The sequence below is a fragment of the Crassostrea angulata genome, chromosome 9 (assembly GCF_025612915.1).
Source record: "Crassostrea angulata isolate pt1a10 chromosome 9, ASM2561291v2, whole genome shotgun sequence".
In the NCBI taxonomy this organism is placed as follows: domain Eukaryota; kingdom Metazoa; phylum Mollusca; class Bivalvia; order Ostreida; family Ostreidae; genus Magallana; species Magallana angulata.
The window spans coordinates 27,970,115-27,991,070 of NC_069119.1; the positions used below are offsets into that span (position 1 = coordinate 27,970,115).

Consider the following 20,956-nt stretch of genomic DNA (forward strand, 5'->3'; position numbering starts at 1 on the left):
TTTTTAAAGGAAAGATGATTTCGTTCTATTATACGTTTATTCTAGTTTGCCGAATGAATGTTTGATAAAGTAAGATAAGAGGTTTGGAATAATCTCACATCATCATTGTACTACATTTGGTAACTAAACTGTATCCTATAAGTTGTCACATTATTAGTGCTGTTCATTTGTGCTTACAATCATCATATATGTGTCATCTAAAGAAATCGAACCAGGAAATTTGTAATTACATTTTATACTTCTTATAATTATTTTCAATTCAAGTTAAGCAATTCGACAATAAAATGCACTGATGTGCGTTCGTAACGCACTCTGAAATCGGTGTAGTCGTAGGTATAACAAACGTTTAATGCTTTTTTTTTCTTTTTTTTTTCTTTTGTTTTGTTACTTTTTAAAGTGCAATTTTTTCGAATTCGGTGCAACACCCCCCCCCCTCCTGTCTCGAGACAGTGAATAATACAGTTTATTAGTATGCATTAAAATAATATGGCGGTTCGTCCATAATATTATTTGAATTAAAAAGATCACTATGTAAATTCATACCATATGATTATCACTGCATCGCTATCTCAATCTAATTAAAATAAGATTCTTGATCTGCTCCAAATGAAGCCTATATAATCAAATTATACAAGTATGCTACACAAAGAGATTCATGTGTAGTGACTGTTGTTATCTTCACTTACCTAAGGGTAAGGTGTACACATAGTATGCATACCATTTCACAGATGTGCTTTCCAATCGAAAAAGTCAAAAAATATACCTCATACCACTCTCTGCAGATAAGAAAAAAATGAAGCTATACCAAATATCTGAGCAATAAACCATACAAATGAAAATAAATCAAGAGCATTTATTTAATTATTCATGTCAAGTAAGCCATAATAAAATTATCCTAAATCAACATTGTATTTTTATCTAAATGATGTTTTCTTAAATTCTGTTGAAATCAATTAAATGCGTTGGACTTATTTACCTGGATTGTATTTTTTTTGTTTCATATGGGAATGTGATTTTGTGGATTCATAGTAACTCAGTTTGGGTAAGAAAACCTATTCTTTTAAAAATTATTTTTGTTGATGATGTCAAATCGTGGCAGTGGACTACCCACCACTACTACTACTACAAAAATTGTACCACCATGAATTCTAATGATACTACAGTACCATTTATATATTTTTGATACGCTACAAAGAATTTGCAACACAACATTATCACAGAACCAATTATGGTTAGGTACATGTAATAATGATATCATTTTTTGACAGGAAAAATAAAATTAATTTTACCTGTATGGCAAGAGTTCTTCATGATTCGTCCCGCCAAATATTTCTATCATGAGGTCGGCACAAAATTTCATTTCCCTTGTTATATTCTTTTTTTTCTCCCAGTCTTTCCATCCATAACTGTCAATGTCATACACAAAATTGAAAACAAAATACGTTTATTATAAAAGTTTTTATATATATCGACGTTAAAATATTTATAAAAAAAATATATAATTTATTAAAACAGAGCGTAAGTTCTGTATATATTTTTAAAATTTTTGAGATTTAGGAAATTGTCTTTAAAAAAAATAAATAAAAAAAATACTTGCCAAGCAATATAAACTGATTCAATATTTTTAGATTGTTTTAAATTTCTGCGTTGGGACCACGTATTTGATGTATTTACATAAGTATGTCAGGCAGATGTTCAGAACGAAAATTATTGGGCTACAATATGATCATTGTTTCTTATTAGTAGTTGTAGTTTAAAGTACATTTTAAGAAATATTGAATGGAGCACTGTTAAGTACATTTCACGAAATATTGAATAAAACACTGATTTATATCGCGCTCTACAATGTAACTGTATAGTAAACGGAGTAGTGCAAAGCGCAGTGTGTGAGCAAATAGTAAAGTTTGACGGACAACTCATATATGAGTATGGACACGACTGTGATAGGCCCAGTCCGATCATTAAAAGTAAACTTGTATACGGACCAATAATAAAGATTAAAGACAATAGTTCACCTAAATGGATCGATTAAATGTTCCTAATATGTTGGGTTTTTTTTCAATCTGACTAGCTTAAAATATTTCCAACTCTTGATCTCTGAAGATATTCACGGAAACACATGAAAATGCAATTTATAACACACACACACACACATATATATATATATATATATATATATATATATATATATATATATATATATATATATATATATATATATATATATAATTTAAAAATGATAAATATCCAGAATAAAATCACAAATTGATCCTATTAACCGCAAACGTTTTCGCCATGCCTGGCTCTTCAGGCAGTTGTGTACAAATGACTAATATGTAACGGAGATCGCACTGCTTCGATTAAGAGTTCCGAAATTCAAGAACAAATTTGAAAATTGTGATGAAGCTATAGCCGATGAAATAAGCAAAACATGCAGTGGTTTAATTGCGGAAAAACTACAAGAATTGTGGAAATCAGAAGTCTCAAGGGAAGAAGCAAAATCACAACAAATCCTGAGGACCAAAAAGGTATGGTTTGATGAATACGAAAAAAACTATGGCAATGAAATAACGAAGGCGTCAAATATTTCAAAGCCAAACAACCGTTCCTTTAAGAATAACTCCACCAGAAAGCAGACATACATCGCCCCCAGAAAAACATTTAACAGATCCAACTCTAGATTTAGATCAAGGACATCTCAACGACAAGAGTCATATGCAAATGCAGTAAAACATGGTAAACAACCACAACGAGGAAACTACCAACACCGACAACCTCACAACCCAGGATCTGTCCAAAGGAGAATTAATGATTTGCCAAACAAACAAAAATTCAATAATGCTAGACCCAGCACGCATGAACGAAGACAAAATGGTGGACAAAATGGTGGACAAAAGCATCATCATACGGATAGCGAAGGGACCAGAAGAGAAAACCAAACACGTAATCCTAATTCCAGTGTGAATTTTTTAGGCCAACGCCGAGCCCAGAGAACACGGAAGAAACAGGTCACGTTCCGTTTCAAAAATTATTGATAAATGAGCCAACGGGTCCTAAAATTATAAATTTATCCGGAAGGGATTTAAATGAGACCGAAATAGGATTATTAAAACATGGCTTGAAATTTACTCCAACTCCTAAAAAGGACAACGTCGACTTAATAGCTGATACGGACGAATTTTGCCGTAAATTGCGCCTAAAGGAATTCTTTCAAAACTCAGCAGATGAGGATGAATCATTTGTTCGTAATAAAAAAGGCTTTAGACCCCCTCATAACAGGGACAAACATCTGGAGGAATACATCACGTGTCTTAAATCATCTGCAATCTCAAACAATGGAGAAACAAAAATAAATAATAATTTACCCGTATCTCAACAACATGATATCAACAACTTACAACGGAATTCAACAATAATTATAAAATAAGCCGACAAAGGAGGCGCAGTAGTTATTATGGATAAACTCCATTATAGAGAAATGGTGTTGAACGAACTAACTAATTCAAGTTTTTATCGTAAATTATCAACAAACGAGGATCGACACACAATGCTGAGAGTGGAGAAACTTATTAAAAAACATGCCGAAAACCTGACTAAAAATGAAATTGATTACTTGACAAACTTTGAGGTAAAATCCAGTAACTTCTATGGATTGCCCAAAATTCACAAATCTAAGGAAATCCAAGACGCGGTAAAAAATTGTGCTGATATATATATTAAAATACCTCAACCAACCGACTTGAAAATTCGTCCTATTGTCGCTGGACCAGCATCAAGCACTCAAAGACTAAGTAACTTACTGGACATTATACTGAAACCTCTTTGTGAATTATTACCTAGTTACGTCAGAGATGATATGGATTTTCTGAACTATATTCCTAAAAGTGTTGATCCTAAAACAATTCTCGTCAGCTTCGATGTTATAAGTCTTTATACTAACATCCCACATACATTAGGACTAGAGGCCATAAATTACTGGATAGACAGACATCCAAACACTCTAAATACTCGGTTCTCAAAAGAATTCATACTTGAAGGACTAAAATTAGTTCTGGAAAATAACCACTTTCACTTTGACGAGGAATTCTTTTTACAAACAAAAGGTACCGCTATGGGGACTAAAGTTGCGCCCACATATGCTACGTTAGTAATGGGGTATTTAGAAAATACACTTTTTGAAAGAACATCAGAAGTGTTTGATGCCGAACTTAGTACCTATATAGGATCCAATTGGAAACGCTATCTTGACGACTGTTTCATTTTCTGGACTAAAGGGGAAGACGACTTAGAGAAATTTCATTCTTTACTAAATACTTTAAATGAATCAATACAATTTACGATGGAGAAGAGTGACAAGGAACTTCCATTTTTAGATCTACGTATTATAAAAAATGGGTCATGTATAACAACGGATTTATACTGTAAGCCCACGGACACACACCAATATCTGGATTTTAGATCATGCCACCCTTCCCACACAAAACGCAATATTCCGTTTAACTTAGCACGGAGAATTTGTACAATTATCACAGACAAAACCTTACGATCTAAACGTCTGGAAGAATTAAAAATATTTCTGCAACGTCAGAGATACCCGAAAAATTTAATCAACGCTGGAGTAAAAAGAGCGACACAAATTCCATTACATGTTCTACGTAATCCTCGCCGGTCTTCTAATAATCGCAACAACGACGGGAAACTTGCTTTTGTTGTGACCCACAATCCAAGGAACAGAAATATTCTAACAGACGCAAAACGACTTTACCCTATATTAGAACAGTCAAAAAATATGAAGAAATTATTACAATCCGAGGACATAATCAGTAGCCAACGACAAGCACCAAATCTTAAACACATATTGACCAAGGCCCGATTTACAATGCAGGAGGAAATTCCATCTGTGAAAAAATGCGGCGACCCGAGATGTGGTACATGTGCCTACATAGAAGAAGGAAATACAATTCTACTAAAATCTGGGATGGAAATTCGGGCCAATTCGTCGATGAACTGTAAATCGGAAAATGTTATTTATTGTGCTATTTGCCCAACATGCAAAGAATTTTATATTGGACAGACGGGGAAACTAAACGCGCGTGTTCGTGTCCACAAGCAACAGATTAAAGACCCGAGTGTTCGTAATACTCCATGCTGTGAACATTTTGCTGAATGCGGCCAGGGAAAATTTACCCTATTCCCATTTTATAAACTTCCAAATGAAAATGAAATACTGCGCTTAGCCAAGGAAGACCACTTTATTAAATTATTTAAACCAAAACTTAATCGCACCCAGTGAACAATTTATTATATGCATGTGATATAATTGAATCATTTGTTATATTTGCGATTATTATTTTTTTAGCGCCTTTTTGCTCTGTGACTCTAACTTTCCGCTACTTTAACGTTATTATGACGTCACAATGAACTTTTGCTTATTGACGTTACTACGTTACATATTAGTCATTTGTACACAACTGCCTGAAGAGCCAGGAATGGCGAAAACGTTTGCGGTTAATAGGATCAATTTGTGATTTTATTCTGGATATTTATCATTTTTAAATTATTTATTTTTTGTTGTATTGGGAAATTATATATATATATATATATATATATATATATATATATATATATATATATATATATATATATATATATATATATATAAAGAGTAACATACCTTGTACCTGGTTGGTTACTGAAAAAAATGTCAATATATAAATAATCCGCAGATAATCGAATTATTTTCTGATTAAGAACTAGTCTCATCAAATTATCGGAAAATTACGCCAACTACATATACTTTAAAAATAGCTTATAGCACTATAAATGACATTAATTCAAATCAATGGTAACAGTAGCACACGAGTAATACCTTTAAGCCAGAAAACAACTTATATTATTATACTTTCATGTTAAATACTGAAATCTGATTAGTTTAGACGCAGTTGACACTCAGTTCTATTACCTTCAGCTTAAGCAACACATTCGGTAACGGTTAACACAACAAATTGTTACATGCGCATAAATTATGCGCGTACTGTTCGCCGTAGAATTCATGTCATTTCTATATAAAAGCAGTAAAATTTTCTCCAAAATTAAGACATTCAGTATAATAAAATGAATAGTGCCTGTTTGGGAGGAAAGCAGTTAAAATTGACTTTCCAAATATAGATATTTAAAGGTGATGATTTCTGAGAAAAAAACTTAATGAAAAAAAAAAACATCAGAGGAAGATATTGATTATTGTATCAGAATTAAGTAGAACAAACACTTCTAAATATTCAGTACATGTAACCTTAAACAAGAAGAACGATTGGAACACGGAAAGGGCAAACTGATTTGCAGACCTTGTTCATTTAATATATCAGTGTGCTAAGGACACATCTAAAATGTAACCATATCAGTGTTCAAGAGTAGTGGCACATATTACCAAACATTAATTTTAAAATTAATTGGAAGGGAAGAACAGATTCAGAAATAAAACTCAAAATGGTTCCTCAAAACACAAGTGTATTATTATAACTCTGGCACTTTAAGCCATTGCTTTTTCTTACTAGATAATATTAGGTTGTTGAAATTACTTGTTTTTGTTTTGTTTTCATTCGATGTACATGTAATCAGTTTTGTCTTAATTTTGGAACTGGTTGTCACGAAACCTTGACAATATTAATTGTTTTTGTTTATTACGATTTTTAGTGCTTCAGAATTTAGTTTACTGTTTTAGGAAGCATTTCACTGGATGAAATATCTGGTTTCAGCGCTGCGGAAACCCTTTGGAAACTCTGCGGAAACTTAAGGTTACTTTAGGTTTCCGACAGGTTTCAGCACGGAAACTTCAAGTTTCATTAAGTTTCCGCAGTGCTGAAACTTAGGCTGTCCATGAATCCAAATGGTTTCCGCAACGGAAACTTACTGAAACTTGAAGTTTCTGCATAGTTTCAATCTCCATATACGTTTGGGATACATATTGTTTACAAATGGTTTCCGCGACGGAAACTTACTGAAACTTGAAGTTTCTGCATAATTTCAACCTCCATATACAATTGGGAAACATATTGTTTACAAAGGGTTTCCGCAACTGAAACTTAATGAAACTTTTTATATTTTTGCTTTCACAAAAGCTGAGCAAGGTTTCTACTTTATGTAAAAACAAAACAATTTCAAACAGTTCCAAATTTATTTTGTTCAAAAATCTGAAATTTTTTCCAATAATAAATAAAATACAGCCAAGACACATCCATATGGCAATTCCCTTATTAGGGACTTTTATTTAAAAAATGATAAAATTGCACAAGAAAAAAAACTCCCATACAAATCTTGACATTTGTATGTTTTTTCATCTCGATTAAATGCCTATCAAATCTCCCTTAAAAAATGCAACAAAGATCTTACTTTTTTAAAAATATGAATACAATTTACAAAATAACTGCACGTACATGAATAAAGAAAGAAAACTTCACTGTTACACGAACATGATACACTTGTCTCAATTTGTTTTGAACTACAATGAATATGTACACCATAAAATATTTTTGAAAAGTCTAAAGTATCCATCTTTGAAAAAAAAAATACACTACAAGATAGTAGTTGACTATAGAGGTATGACCCAGATTTGATTTGAATATGTCAATAAATTCCAAAATGAGGTCAAAGTGACCCACTTACAAGTTGGGATAAACCTTTCTTTGTAAGTAATATAATCTAATGTTTTACAATAGAACAGGATTTGATATCATTTTTTTGATAATCCATTAAGTCCACAGTGAACTTTTCATTTCCACCCATGATGTACCAACTGATCAGATTTTAATATCATAAGCCTGTCAGTATTTAATAGATGACCCAGAGGGAGATATGAAAAGCTCCTTGGCCAATAAAAAGCTAACAATGGAGCAGTCTGTCAAATCATGTGCAAAAATATGATGTACACATTTAATTAATTATGCTGATTGCAACACACTTCATTCCTGATGAATATTCTTCTTTACACACGGTTTACCTTCCTACATTTCACTACTTAACCTACATTAATATTTTTAAATCCAAGACATGAAGTAAAATATACATTGTTTATATATGACAAGTATTACTACATGTACATGTACTTGCTTTTTGTAGCATGAATGTATAAAATACAAAGTATCACACAGATCATTCACCTTACAATTCTCATCAATACCAGCATTTTACTTATGATATAAAAGCTAATTCCAATTATATATTAGTTACATAACACAGATTAAAATAAAACCCACATGGAAACAACTTTACATCCAAGTAAAATAAAAATTGTAATACATGGGGTATATGTTGTCTTTATATATTTTCATATACGACATAATTGAATATTGTTTGGTGTATTTTATCATTTCTATGACCCATGCATTCAACTCCTAATGCAGTGTTTTTACATTTAAGATTGGTTTCTTAATTTTTCATATATTGCTGCAAATAAAAACTAAGTTATCAATAAATGTTTAAACAAAGAAAATGGAAAAAAAAAGTAGTTAACACTTATCAACTTGGAGGTGTGAGGATATATGTTACATGAAGTCTTATATTTTATGCAATATTTGCAAATATAACAAATTATTTAAGAAAATGAAAGTTAATATCTGCAAGGTCTAATCAATCATTTAATAAGTCAAAACCATGTGATTTTCTAAGATTCTAGCTTACAGACAGACATTGTAATATACTGGTATTTGGTCATATAAAAAAGTACTTTTATAGTTTATAGGTTTTTTGAAATGAGAATACTTTACAGTTAAAAAGTCTTGTTCTGCAGAGGTTTAGTCGGGTCGTAGAGATGTGTCCATTCGAATCAATAAGGAGTGTCCTTGGCTGATGTTGATGTAACCCGAGTCGTAGTTTATGGAAATAGGCCTTTTTGGGGGACTTTCGAGTATTGTCCAAATCGGTGAAGCACTAGTATGATCACATCATGGCTACAGCAGACTTAGTAGTTCTGGACAGTGGTAGCATTAAAATTCTTCTTCTTGCGATGAACTTGTTCCTTTCACTGGGCTGTACTTTATGTCTGTTCTATTTATCTTAAACATGAATAATAAAGTTTCATTTAGATTTTTAAACAATAAACATAAGTCATTCAGCCTAACATGTAATAAAAGCATTCTGAATAAAATTCTGAATACAGAAGCTACTATGCAGTTGCCAGTTGCTGTTTAAACTATGTCATATAATGACTACAGTAGTATCTGGTCTAAAATGTTTCATTTTATGTTTGAAGCTATGTTATTTTCATTTTGATTCAATTATTGTTTGTTGAACAATGGGAAAACTTATCAACAATAAGTGTGTTTCACCCCCCCCCCCCCCCTTCAATTAACCTCCTTTTTAAGAACTTAGACCTGGATTTCCCCAAAATTACTACAGTAAATTATAAACACCCAACACATGTAAAAGTTAATGGTGAAAATAATCAATTTCAAAGCAATACCTTGCGTTCACATCGTCCATCTGGTCAAAACATTCACCCGAATCACCGAAAAGAGGATGCAACTAATCACCGGAAACATTGACTTTGTATGCTGTTAATGCTGAAAAAGAGAAACATGAAAGATTTCATTTTCCGGATTTAACTAATATTTTTTTTTCGTTACATTTAGAGTTTGTAAATTGTATAATGTGCAAAAGATTCATTGTTCGTCTTGTTTACCAACCAATCATTCATATATTAGGGACGTTTATATAATTATATATGTGTATACCCTGGATAATCTTGATTATCATGCATATAAAGTTGGTTAATGGTTAACTTGATCAAAACGTATATTTAAAAGAGATACGGTAATAAAAATTAAAACGCCGAACCAAGTTTGAAAAAATGACGCCATCTTGATTTGATGGCGCGAGATCTCGTTTACAAATGAGAGATAAATTAGAGCCTTGAAAATGTTATTGGGAGTATCTATATTGTGAATTAAGTTACCTTGACATGAGTTCTTCGTTCCTGCATTATCTCCATGTTGTAGAGGCTATTAATGCTTCTCAATTCTCCATTTTACAACAGCACCTTCTTGTCCATTTTAACCTTCGCTCGCAATCATAAAGTGCGCCAATACTGACCAATCAGAACCCGCTAAATCTTGGAAAAGTGCATCTTGGGATAGTTTAAAATGAATAATGTTTAATCAAAATTATCATTTTTTACCGAATAGTATACTTTTTACATGTATATTTATTTTGAATAAGAACTGCCGGAGTCAGTATTTACTGGTTAAATACGACAAAGTATTGGCGTGTGTTTGTTACAATTGTATTTGTAACACGTGATTAACCCAAAAAAAAAATGGCCGACCGTTTGTTTACAAATGTCTAATGAAATTAAACAAGTTTTAATGAGACATATGTATCAGATTTTGTCTTTAACTATATTTTTTTTACATGTACTGATGATTTTGCTAAACTAAATATGTTAGAGCCATATATAGTTTACTGACAAGTTAGTCTTGACTTGTCCAATTTTCACCGCGATTCTAAGCACGGTCATATTCTTATTCAAAATATAGAGGTGTGAAAATATTATGTTCATCACAGAGCAGGTTCTGCATGAACACACATAAATCACAAATATAATATTAGATGCCGATCAATTAACGGGGTCCGGTTAACAGCGTTCACCCCGTACGGTGAATTTACAACTACGATGAATTGATGGCAATTATTTTACAGTTACACATGTGCACTGATTGGTCATGCGATGGACAGTACGTTAAGAATACTTATGAAATTAAAATACAAACGCGTTAAACAAGCCGGGAAGAAAGACGTATACGTCGGACTGATATGTAAACAAAATATAATTTTAATTATTTGGTATACTTCAAATGTATACGAATGTATAATCAAATTTTAAAAATGGGATTAAAATCACGTGCACCACATGGCTAGTGCTGGATTTTAAACTGATTTTGTAATATAACATATAACTTCAGTAAAATTATAAATAATGCTTATTATATCTTATAACAGAAACATGTGCATGTTTCATAAACATATATCAATATCTGTGTTTACAGTACAGAAAGTAAATACAAAGTATAGAAATGCACGAATCACATAGGCGTCGAACCGGGGGGGGGGGGGGGGGGGGGGGGGGGGGGGTGGCTTAGTGCAAAGTTAAACCTAACCAATAGGCATATAGAGCCCCCCCCCCCCCCCCCCCACACACACACACACTTTTTCTCGCCGGAAATGTAATATTGTTCCTAAATTTACCTTGAAAGATTGAGAAGTTGGAGTAATAGGCATACTAGCCCCCCCTCCCCCTCCCCGACACGGATTAGGAATTTCATGATTTTGGGGAAACAAATTTGGATAGGGAAATTTATTTTCGGAAGCTATCCCCCCCCCCCCCCCCCACGGATTAGGATTTTGGGAATTAGGGTTTTTTAGGGTGTTTTTCGTCAATATTTCTGAGGATAAGTCTAGCCCCACCCCCCCCCCCCCCCCCACACTTTCAATTTGCTTCCGACGCCAGTGAATCATGATACAGTCATACATGTAGTAAAGTTTGAAATGCATGTAAATAATTATCATATTAGACTCAAACTCCAAGTGGGTTTTACTTGTTATAATCAACTGTAGAATTTTTAAAAAAAAATTCCTGTGTACATGTGTTGGCGTGGTATTAAAAAAGAAATGAATTAGCTCTAATCTTCAGGTTGTACGAATATTTGGTACGATTTGTAAAAATTTACAACGACTTTACCTTAATTTGTTTGCTTAATTAGTTACTGTACCTCAAGGTTCATTCAAATGATAACTAAATGATTTAAGAAGGAGTCTTACAAAATAGGTATATTAATTCATTTTACTGAATAATTATAATTTACTTATCAGTTTTACTAACTCAGGTACACACAAATTGAAAAAAAATTCCCGCCGGGCTCCAGTTATAAACTCACGCTTCGTACTGTGTATATGTTATGTAACAGTCTTTTGTTCACTCCTGACAGAAAAAACCCTGCAATCCACACAGAATATACAGGGGAATACACAGAGGAGGTCACCTGGACAAAGAATGTATACACATGTATACACGTGCCCGAGTACCTAAGATTAATGATTTCATCATATGCATTAAACAAGATCAGACATCAGTTTTTCTTTTCAAATTCAATTAATTACTTAGTAAGGTTCTTAATCGCCTTATTTGCCATATTTGAAGATAGTTACATGTATACATATAGTTTCAGTCACGCTGAAACCTTACTATACATTTTAGTATGTACGGATTCATTATCATTAGGCTAGAATTAAACTTAAACCTGTTGAAAATAAATGATATCACTATTAAACTCAAATCAATTTTAGTAATAGTTTCAGCAATGCGTAAACCATTTGGAATCTTAACTTAAAGTTTCAGCATACTGAAACCTAGCGGAAATATTCTGAAACTGATTGATATTTCCATAATAATTTACACAACTTTTCACATGATTCAAATTTAGTTTCCGCATTGCGGAAACCATCAGGAATCTTAACTTAAAGTTTCAGCATACTGAAACCTAGCGGAAATGTTTTGAAACTGATTGATATTTCCATAATAATTTACACAACTATTCACACGATTCAAATTTAGTTTCCGCATTGCAGAAACCATCAGGAATCTTAGACTAAAGTTTCTGCTGACTGAAACCTAACGGATACTTGCTGAATCGATATAATGGTTTCCGCATTGCGGAAACTATACATGAAACTTCAACTTCAAGTTTCAGCAAGGTTTCCATATAGTTTCAGTTTTGCTGAAACTTGATTTTTCATCCAGTGTTTGGTAGATCTCAAACTCGATTTTATCTTATCCCGTAGTTAATTCATTGCTTTTTAGATATATCTTCTTCGTAAACAATGTACACAATGATAGAATTGTGACATAGTTACAGATACCATTTAGAAATGTTTGTCAACTGTTATTTGTTATATTAGTTTTATATGGTAAACGAATGTTTCCCTTTGACTATTATCTGTTAGATAAATAAATATATATCATTTCAAATGAAGTCTTAATACTGACTATAAAGAGGTTTTATATTCACAACTTTTTCATACTGAGAATTCTAAAAGCAGTACAATGTTGAATGCCTTTTCCGCAGCTTGTTCTTGTTGCATGAATTCCAGAAGAAAGAACCTGACTACCCAATGAGTGATTGTGTCATTTATTGACCAGATAAATGACAGAACTATAACTTAAGCACATTAAATGTAGAATTACAATTATCATATTAGCTAATGTAATAACTGGGATAATCAATTTTGCAACTCGTATTAAAAAATTATTTAGAGCGGCAAAGGTTTTAGATTTCGAGATTTCGATCCCGATCAAAATGAACTTGAAGATAATAGAAACAATACCCAGAAATCGGAAGATTTGAAAAATTGAATAGCTAATTAGCGAAGAAAGTTTGTATATAACACATTTTATGGAACATAAAATTTTATTTATATCAAACAATGCTGAAACAATGGTTTAACAGGAATAATAAACGCATAATGTGTATTGGTACTTACATTTGTAAATTCGAAATACCGGTTTGGAGTTTTTCTAAATACCGATTTATTTCAAGTACGTTTTCTCTAAAAAAAAAAAAAAGAAAAAAAGAAAAAGAAAAAGAAAGCGAAATAGATATTTAGAATGATTTTTTCATTTGAAAGTATTCATCTAGCAATCGATAGATAGCTGTTTTCCCAACGTTATAAAAATAGAACATTGTTTAACATTTCCAAAATGTTCTACTTACTTGGTGCCATAGTCGCTGTGTATAATTTCACGTTTAAAGATATGGTAATCTTAAAGAGAAAAAAATATGACATTAAGATTAATTTTTAAATATAAAGTTTGTAATTTTAGGAAAATATTTCATCATAACAGTACACAAGTTACTCTTAATTCAAAGAGGCATGGTCAAAATTTTGATAAAAATATTTTTTCTTCCCAAATTTCATGTTTACAATGCTTCAGTAAGGCATTTTTAATAGGCAACCACAATTTGAGGGTCTTTAGTTGAGCTATAGACTAGTTACATAGCTATCAATTCTGTGTTATGTAAACACAGCTTTTGTTTACCTGTTTAATGTTGCCGTAAACATTTCAGATTTAGACCTATAATGAATGTGTTGAACGTTAAGAACTGTAATGCATTCCTAAAGCAAAACAGAAAAAAAGTATTTCGACCAAAAAAATGGCCATGCCTCTTTAACGTGATGTCAATATTTAAAGGTAAAATCGTTGGATTAAAATTTTTCTCTAATTTGTTTCTATTTCAATGAGAGGTTGGTCTTTAGACACATATTAGGCAACCTAAACAATAATTAAAAGAAGTACTAGATGTATGAATGAAAATTCAACTTATAAATAGAAACAAATTATCATTTCATTTGGTTTGCTTTTAAAAAATAATCAGTTATAGAATACATTTCAAAGTAGCTGGCTATCATATCATAGGTCATAAAGGAGATATTTTGCTCCTATGTTGAGGGAAATATTAAAGTCGAGACCTGCCTCGAGATTCCGTTTTTGCCTCAAGCTACGCCCTATATCTCTTATACAGTATGAATCTCGTTTTATAGTTGTTTCATATTTATGACAAGAAAACCAGTTCATTGATTTAACCGAAATTATAGCTGCATAAATGTAGCTCAATGAAAATTTGAATTGACAGACCACAGAGCTTTTAATAAATCCAGAGGTGCTCGAATGAAAGTTCAAGAGATTTCCCTGCGATTTATTCAGTGAAATTTGAAGCGGAAGTTTATAATGTGTTCGGATAATATCCTCAAAATACTTAGGTACTGGTCGTTTTTTTTTTTTTATATCATATCCTACTTTGATTTATGTTAAAACATTAAAATCTATAAGATAAAAGTCTTATTTCATCATCTAGCGGTTATTGATACTAATCGATTTTCAAAACAGAGTGATCCTTTCTGTTTAACAACTCTACACGTGGTTGAAATTATATACACTGGGTTGCCTAAAGAAATCATAGCCATATTTGATGCTTTTGGTGTGAAAAACCATGTTTTTTTACAAAAAGAATGTGTGTCTGTTTTAGATAAAAACTTAGTATATCAAGCTATTTTTAAGGAACATTCTGCATAAAATAGTATAGTCTGTTTAACTATTGATATTATAACTAGGTAAAGCGCGGATCAAAATAATTCTTAGGGGATCTATACTAAGCATGTAAAATGTTTTAACAGCAGAAAACAGTCTATTCTCTATAAATTGTTGCAACAGCAAAAAAGAAAACGTAAAGCGGTATTGTCTATTATCACATTTATTTCTAAAATTCATTTTATCCACCAATTAATGAACATAAAGTTTAAAATCAATAAATGTTTAGATTTTATATTTGGCTACAGGTACCTAGATTCTAGGAAATAGACTATAAGCACGAAGCACTTTTTTACTGTAAAACTGTAATAGTAAAATAAAACCACGTGTTCTAAATTTAAATAACAATAACATTCGCAGGGGTGATTAAGCTGGTCATAAGAGTATGACTGAATGTAATCTTAAAGGTACGTGAATATAATATCAATTCCATTCAGGTCCACCTTTTACATTCCAGCTTACATTCAGTTCATCCTGTTATTGTATTCATGTTGTAAAGGGTTAAAAGGTTGTTAACATTTTTATCATTTTGCCGATTTGGGGAAAAAATGAATTTATAAAATCAAGTTCATGCAGGGTTGATTTGTTGTTTGATTAACTGTTCAATTACAAATTTTATTGTTGACTGAAATAAACATACCCATGTTTGTTACTGTCTTTATCACATCCACTTCACGCAAAACTTTACAGTTCAATTATCATGTGTCTGTAAAGATAACAACGTTATATGTTGTGTCTTATCAAAATAAAATCATCCATTGTATTGTCATTTAAAACACAAATTCAATAAAACCACACATATTTTGTTTGAATATCTGTGTGAAACGTATTACACTTTTTTCGAAAATATTCTCCGTGATTACCCTTGATTTTATGAAAAAAAGCATGCACATCTGCTGATAAAATTCGGGCTACATAGACCAAACACACAATGATATTCAGAAAAACTCACCGGTGAAATCACAAAGAACTAGACAAATAGTTCAGGACAAATTTTCAGCTTTTAAACAAAATATGATTTTTTTTTTCGAAAGATTGAAAAATACAGTGAAACGACAACACTTCTTAAGGTTAAGTATGACAACTTTTTTCTCCAGGTACATTTGTAATGAAATATTTTCCAACAAAAAGATACAGCATGTGGTGTTTATGAAAAATCACTACCATGAATAAAAACATACCTTATCAACAGGTACCAAACCATATACGTAAAACCCCTGTCATCTGCAATTTCTGTGCCACGTAAATCCGTTGTTGGACCGAAATTCGTTTTTTTTTATCAAAGCTTATTGTAGTACGGTTTCAAAAACATTGTTAAGCCGATGACACACAAATGTATATGATGATAAAATTCTATGATTACTGAACTTCTACTAAAACAAATACAAAAATGTTTGTAGAATATAATTGTATAAGTTACTGGATGTCCATTAGGACATGTATTGATTTTTTAATTGAATATATCAGGTCCCCAAATTTTTAAATCACCTGATTACATCAAATAAACTGTCAAGACGCATCAGATTTGCCAACTATATATTAAAGATGAAATACGCAGATTAGAATGTTAATTTAACACCTTAACGTGTTGGTTTAACACATTTAAGTGCATTTTAATTAATTAAAGTGTAACATGTATACATTTGTGTAAAATTTGCGCATTGAACTGTAAATTTCACAATGCGTGTAAATGTGTTAATTCAACAGATAGATTGAGGTGTCAAATTTACAGATTTTTAGTGTTCATATTACGTTAGAATGTGTGATTTTCACACATTGTAGTGTAAACTTTACAGTTTAATGTAATGTACAGATTTTATAGACTGACTTTAGTGGGCAATCTATAGCTTAAAAATTTCCCACTGAAGTAACCTTGCTCAGATTTAACTTAAAACATAATAAGTTGACCGTTTGTAATAAATACTAAGAGGCATTTAAATGGGTTTCAAGGTCAATCATACCAGCACATCTTTAAAATACTTTTTTTTTTTCTCTTATGTATCCAAAATTGACGTAATATTATCAAAAGACTGCATTAATGCTAGGGATTTGTGATAATCTAAAAAGAAAAAGGTCTTAGTATCGTCTGTGTACATCCTTTTCATTACATGTACCATATATGCCCTAAACTGCACTCATAAAACAGGTTTGAAAAACAATGTGCAATTTTCATCATCTAATTTTTTATCTTATATTAAAAATCAAATCAAATCAACGGCTTTTGAACTATCATCTTTAAACCCACGTTAACTCATGATCGACGATTAAATTTAGACCAACTCGACGTTACCCCCTCAACAAGATGGTTTTTAAATTGCCTTGCGTAACTAAAATTAAATTCCTTTTGCGTTTTTTTTTTTTTGGCTAACAAGTCCAACAGCGTATATCCATTTGTAATTCCGACCTATACAAAGACAGAATTCAAGCCATGATTTAAACATAGATACAATCCATTTAAATCTGTTCTAGTTGACAACGTGACATGCATTTCTATCAGAAGCCATTGTTGTTTGTTAAATAAAATGTCTGTGCTATTTAAGACTCATAATTAGATTATATTGACGATCATGATTTGTATTGAAAATCTTTTTTCTCTTTTTTCTTAAATTTCGTCGGTACTAACAAATCCAATCAGAAGCGTTTCATGTCAATCAGAACGTTTGCACGTACATAAGATTTTTCTATTAATCAATGAACTTTTTTTTATATTATTCAAGTGGATTTCACGTATTGATCTAAATTAGATAGTACGTCTTGTAGAATTATTTAGTTTAGGTTTGTCCAAAAACTACGATACAGTTGCAGCAACGTAATTGCTTACATTTACTCATATGATATGATGTTCGAAAACTTTATTGAATTTTACATGATCGGGGTCCATTTAAGAATAGTTAGAACCCTATTTCAATTTTCAAAAATTTACCTTCCATAAATATCAAAAATGAGAGTACAGTGGTGGACACGCTTTGGTGGATCTAGATTACTAGGAGTTTCTATTAGAACGACGACATGCTATTACATAACATTAACATTTTTACATTTTCAACCTAATGTTAATAGTTAAATACATTTAAAAATGACATAAATGACACTTTTGTCGGATGCAAGTGGAGATTACATGATTATACAAAATTTTCTATAGAAAAACATGAACTTCCTAAAGAATTTTAAATTCCGATAGGATTTGAACATAACTCCAATCTCTTAATCCTATATCAGATCTTAACTTTCTGTAAAAAAAAAACAACCTGCCTTAACAAAATTGCTAGTAAATCATGCATAAGTTTATGGGAAATATACTTCCTGTAGAATTTTCTATTTTTCAAAGTGATATTACTCTTTTCAAGTAAATATATCATCAATTATACGACACATTAAGAACAAAAGTGGTTACATACATGAACTCTCCGGGCAAACGACTATCAGTTCGAAGATATTTTTTTTAGGAAATGGCAAAAATACCACATTGGCACTGTCTGGCATAATTATCCGGCTTAATAATAATACATATGCATGCACTTGCGCGTTGTTTCATTTGTTATAGTATTAAAATTCTGGACCGAGATTCAGAAACATATAAAGTTTGTGATAACCCATAAAATGAATATGTCTGTTTTATATATATGCTAGTTTGCTGAAACAAATTGTTACGAGTTTGACAACTGTTGTCATAAGGAACGTAAGAAAAACCGAATCAATAACAGGTACAAAAGAGAAAAAAATGCAGTAATTGATAAGTCAAAACCGAAGTGTCATGTGTAAAGAAAAACTAGATGCAAGGCATATATCTGTTATCAATCTGACTAAAATACAGATCTATAAGATAGCGCAATGCTCAGTGAGTTCCAACAAATACCCATCAATAATTATTTTCCTTGACGTCAGAAAAAAAACTTTCAAATGAATTCAACCAATCAGATGACAAGTGGCTTTTTTCCAAATGATCTTTCGAAACAATGTAACCGCCGACTTTTATAGAGAAAAAGAAATAATGTAAATAGTTCAGTTCATTCTGACGTAACTGAAAATGACCCTTTATCGACCATCTTTAGAACGTTTTTCCCTTTATTCAAACTGGTCTATTGAAAGCGAAACTTCTCAACATATCAAAAACGTTGTAAAGATATGTTCTTTAATCAGATTGGTCTATTGATAGCGACACTTCAGAAAAAATAAATATGCATTGGCAATGTTGGAAATTAATAAATATGCACGTCGTTTCTTCTTGATATCAAACTTTGAACAATTCTGGCCATCAACGCTATTGCAAAGTCTCATCTCATTATCCTTGTCAAAGTGCATAATTTAAAATTTGTTGAATCTTATGAGTCGACAACCCATTTTTATATTTACACCTCTTTAAGCCCTTTGTGATTTTTAAGAATTATGGTGATTTTTTACATACAGATCAAACTTTGACGAGCTACGACGAACAAAAGGCATAAGTGTATTTTCAGTCTTCTGCAACAAACTCAATGTATAAAAATACGCTTCAATGTAAAAAAAAAACCTTCACTTGGATATGACTTTGATTGGAACAGGATCGAATCTTTTGTATTCGGACTTCACATGATTTGATATGATGAAAGCTTTTAGAGGCAATGTATCTTGCCAAATCCAATTATATTATTACAAGTAACATTATAAAATATAATATGTTAACATCAAACCATGTTCCGGTCAAACTTTTAGCTTCTTGTTTATTTCTAACGTACAGAGAATCTAACTTATTAGTATACAAGTCAAATGCAATATTTCCATAAGGCGATATTCTAAAATAATAAAGAAAAAAGAAAAATATATATCAGCATGTTTAGTTTATTTGATTCCTATTTTAAGTCTTCTGATTATAATTAATTTAGTATTAAACTCAACACTATAACGTGTGCATACTAATTAAACTAAAGTAATATTTGTTTATACATACTGATACAATTATTAATCCATGTAGTTCGATTGTCTTCCTTGACATTGTAAATGCCAGTTATCCTAAAATGAAAAACAAATGTCTTCATACTTCTTGCAGATCAATCCACAATAGTTTATATCATTTAAAAAGACAGATTTGCACAGGCGAATTGAGTTGCTGGCAAGGGCGTTACTACCAACAAATAAAGCGATGATAGTTTATCAACCCTCCGAATGCTATAAATACCCGACAATAAGTCCTAAAAAAATGCTACCATTACACCTGAAACCAAAAAATCAAACTATTAAAACAGACTGAGACTTTTCATGATCTGTCTTAATATACTTTTTTTTTTTTTTACCAGAAACGAGTCAGAACTATTAGAATAGACAAATCAATTAAGAGCTTAACGCCCTTATTTTATTTAAAAAGTCGTTTAATTTTTTTTTTCAAATAATTATAAAATGACTTTAATTGATAGAAATAAAATAAATGCGTCATAGACTGTTGAAGTTTCAATTAAAATGAGTCAAATCATATATCAAATTGAGAGCCATTATGATGGGGTTTCACTTTCGATTACAATCAAAAATCTCTATTAGTACGGGCGCGATCAGAAACGACCAGTCAACAAACAAACGTTACTAAAGAAGGTAAGTAAAGTATTCAATGTATATAGACAAATTGATTTTATCTATATATACAGTGATGTGTTATGACGTTGATACTATGATTTGCATATTAGAACATTATTTTCCCAATAGAATAATTAACAGGTACTACTCATGCATCATAAGAAACAACAATATTCATCAGGTATCACAGGCCTATGTAAATGATTAACGCAATAAGTTTATATTACCACATTTCAAGGAAAGCAAAAACAGTGGATTGTACATATAAAAGAAATT

The 20,956-nt window shown here is 31.4% G+C and overlaps 1 protein-coding gene across 9 annotated transcripts in view; it reads right to left on the reverse strand.

Annotated features, from left to right (window-relative positions):
• Positions 1 to 20,237, reverse strand: part of LOC128163356 (uncharacterized) — a 33,601-nt gene extending 13,364 nt beyond the window's left edge. Inside the window, exons 1-7 of one of the 9 annotated variants that reach the window (XM_052826929.1) lie at positions 20,064 to 20,237; positions 15,777 to 15,842; positions 13,761 to 13,809; positions 13,531 to 13,596; positions 5,675 to 5,692; positions 1,290 to 1,406; positions 687 to 776 (exon numbers count right to left, since the gene is read on the reverse strand). In XM_052826929.1, the coding sequence (XP_052682889.1) occupies positions 687 to 776; positions 1,290 to 1,406; positions 5,675 to 5,692; positions 13,531 to 13,596; positions 13,761 to 13,809; positions 15,777 to 15,780 (344 nt within the window). In that variant the 5' untranslated portion in view covers positions 15,781 to 15,842; positions 20,064 to 20,237. The other 8 variants (XM_052826928.1, XM_052826932.1, XM_052826931.1 and 5 more) reach the window with 8 other exon arrangements.
• Between the last annotated feature and the right edge of the window lie 719 nt (positions 20,238 to 20,956).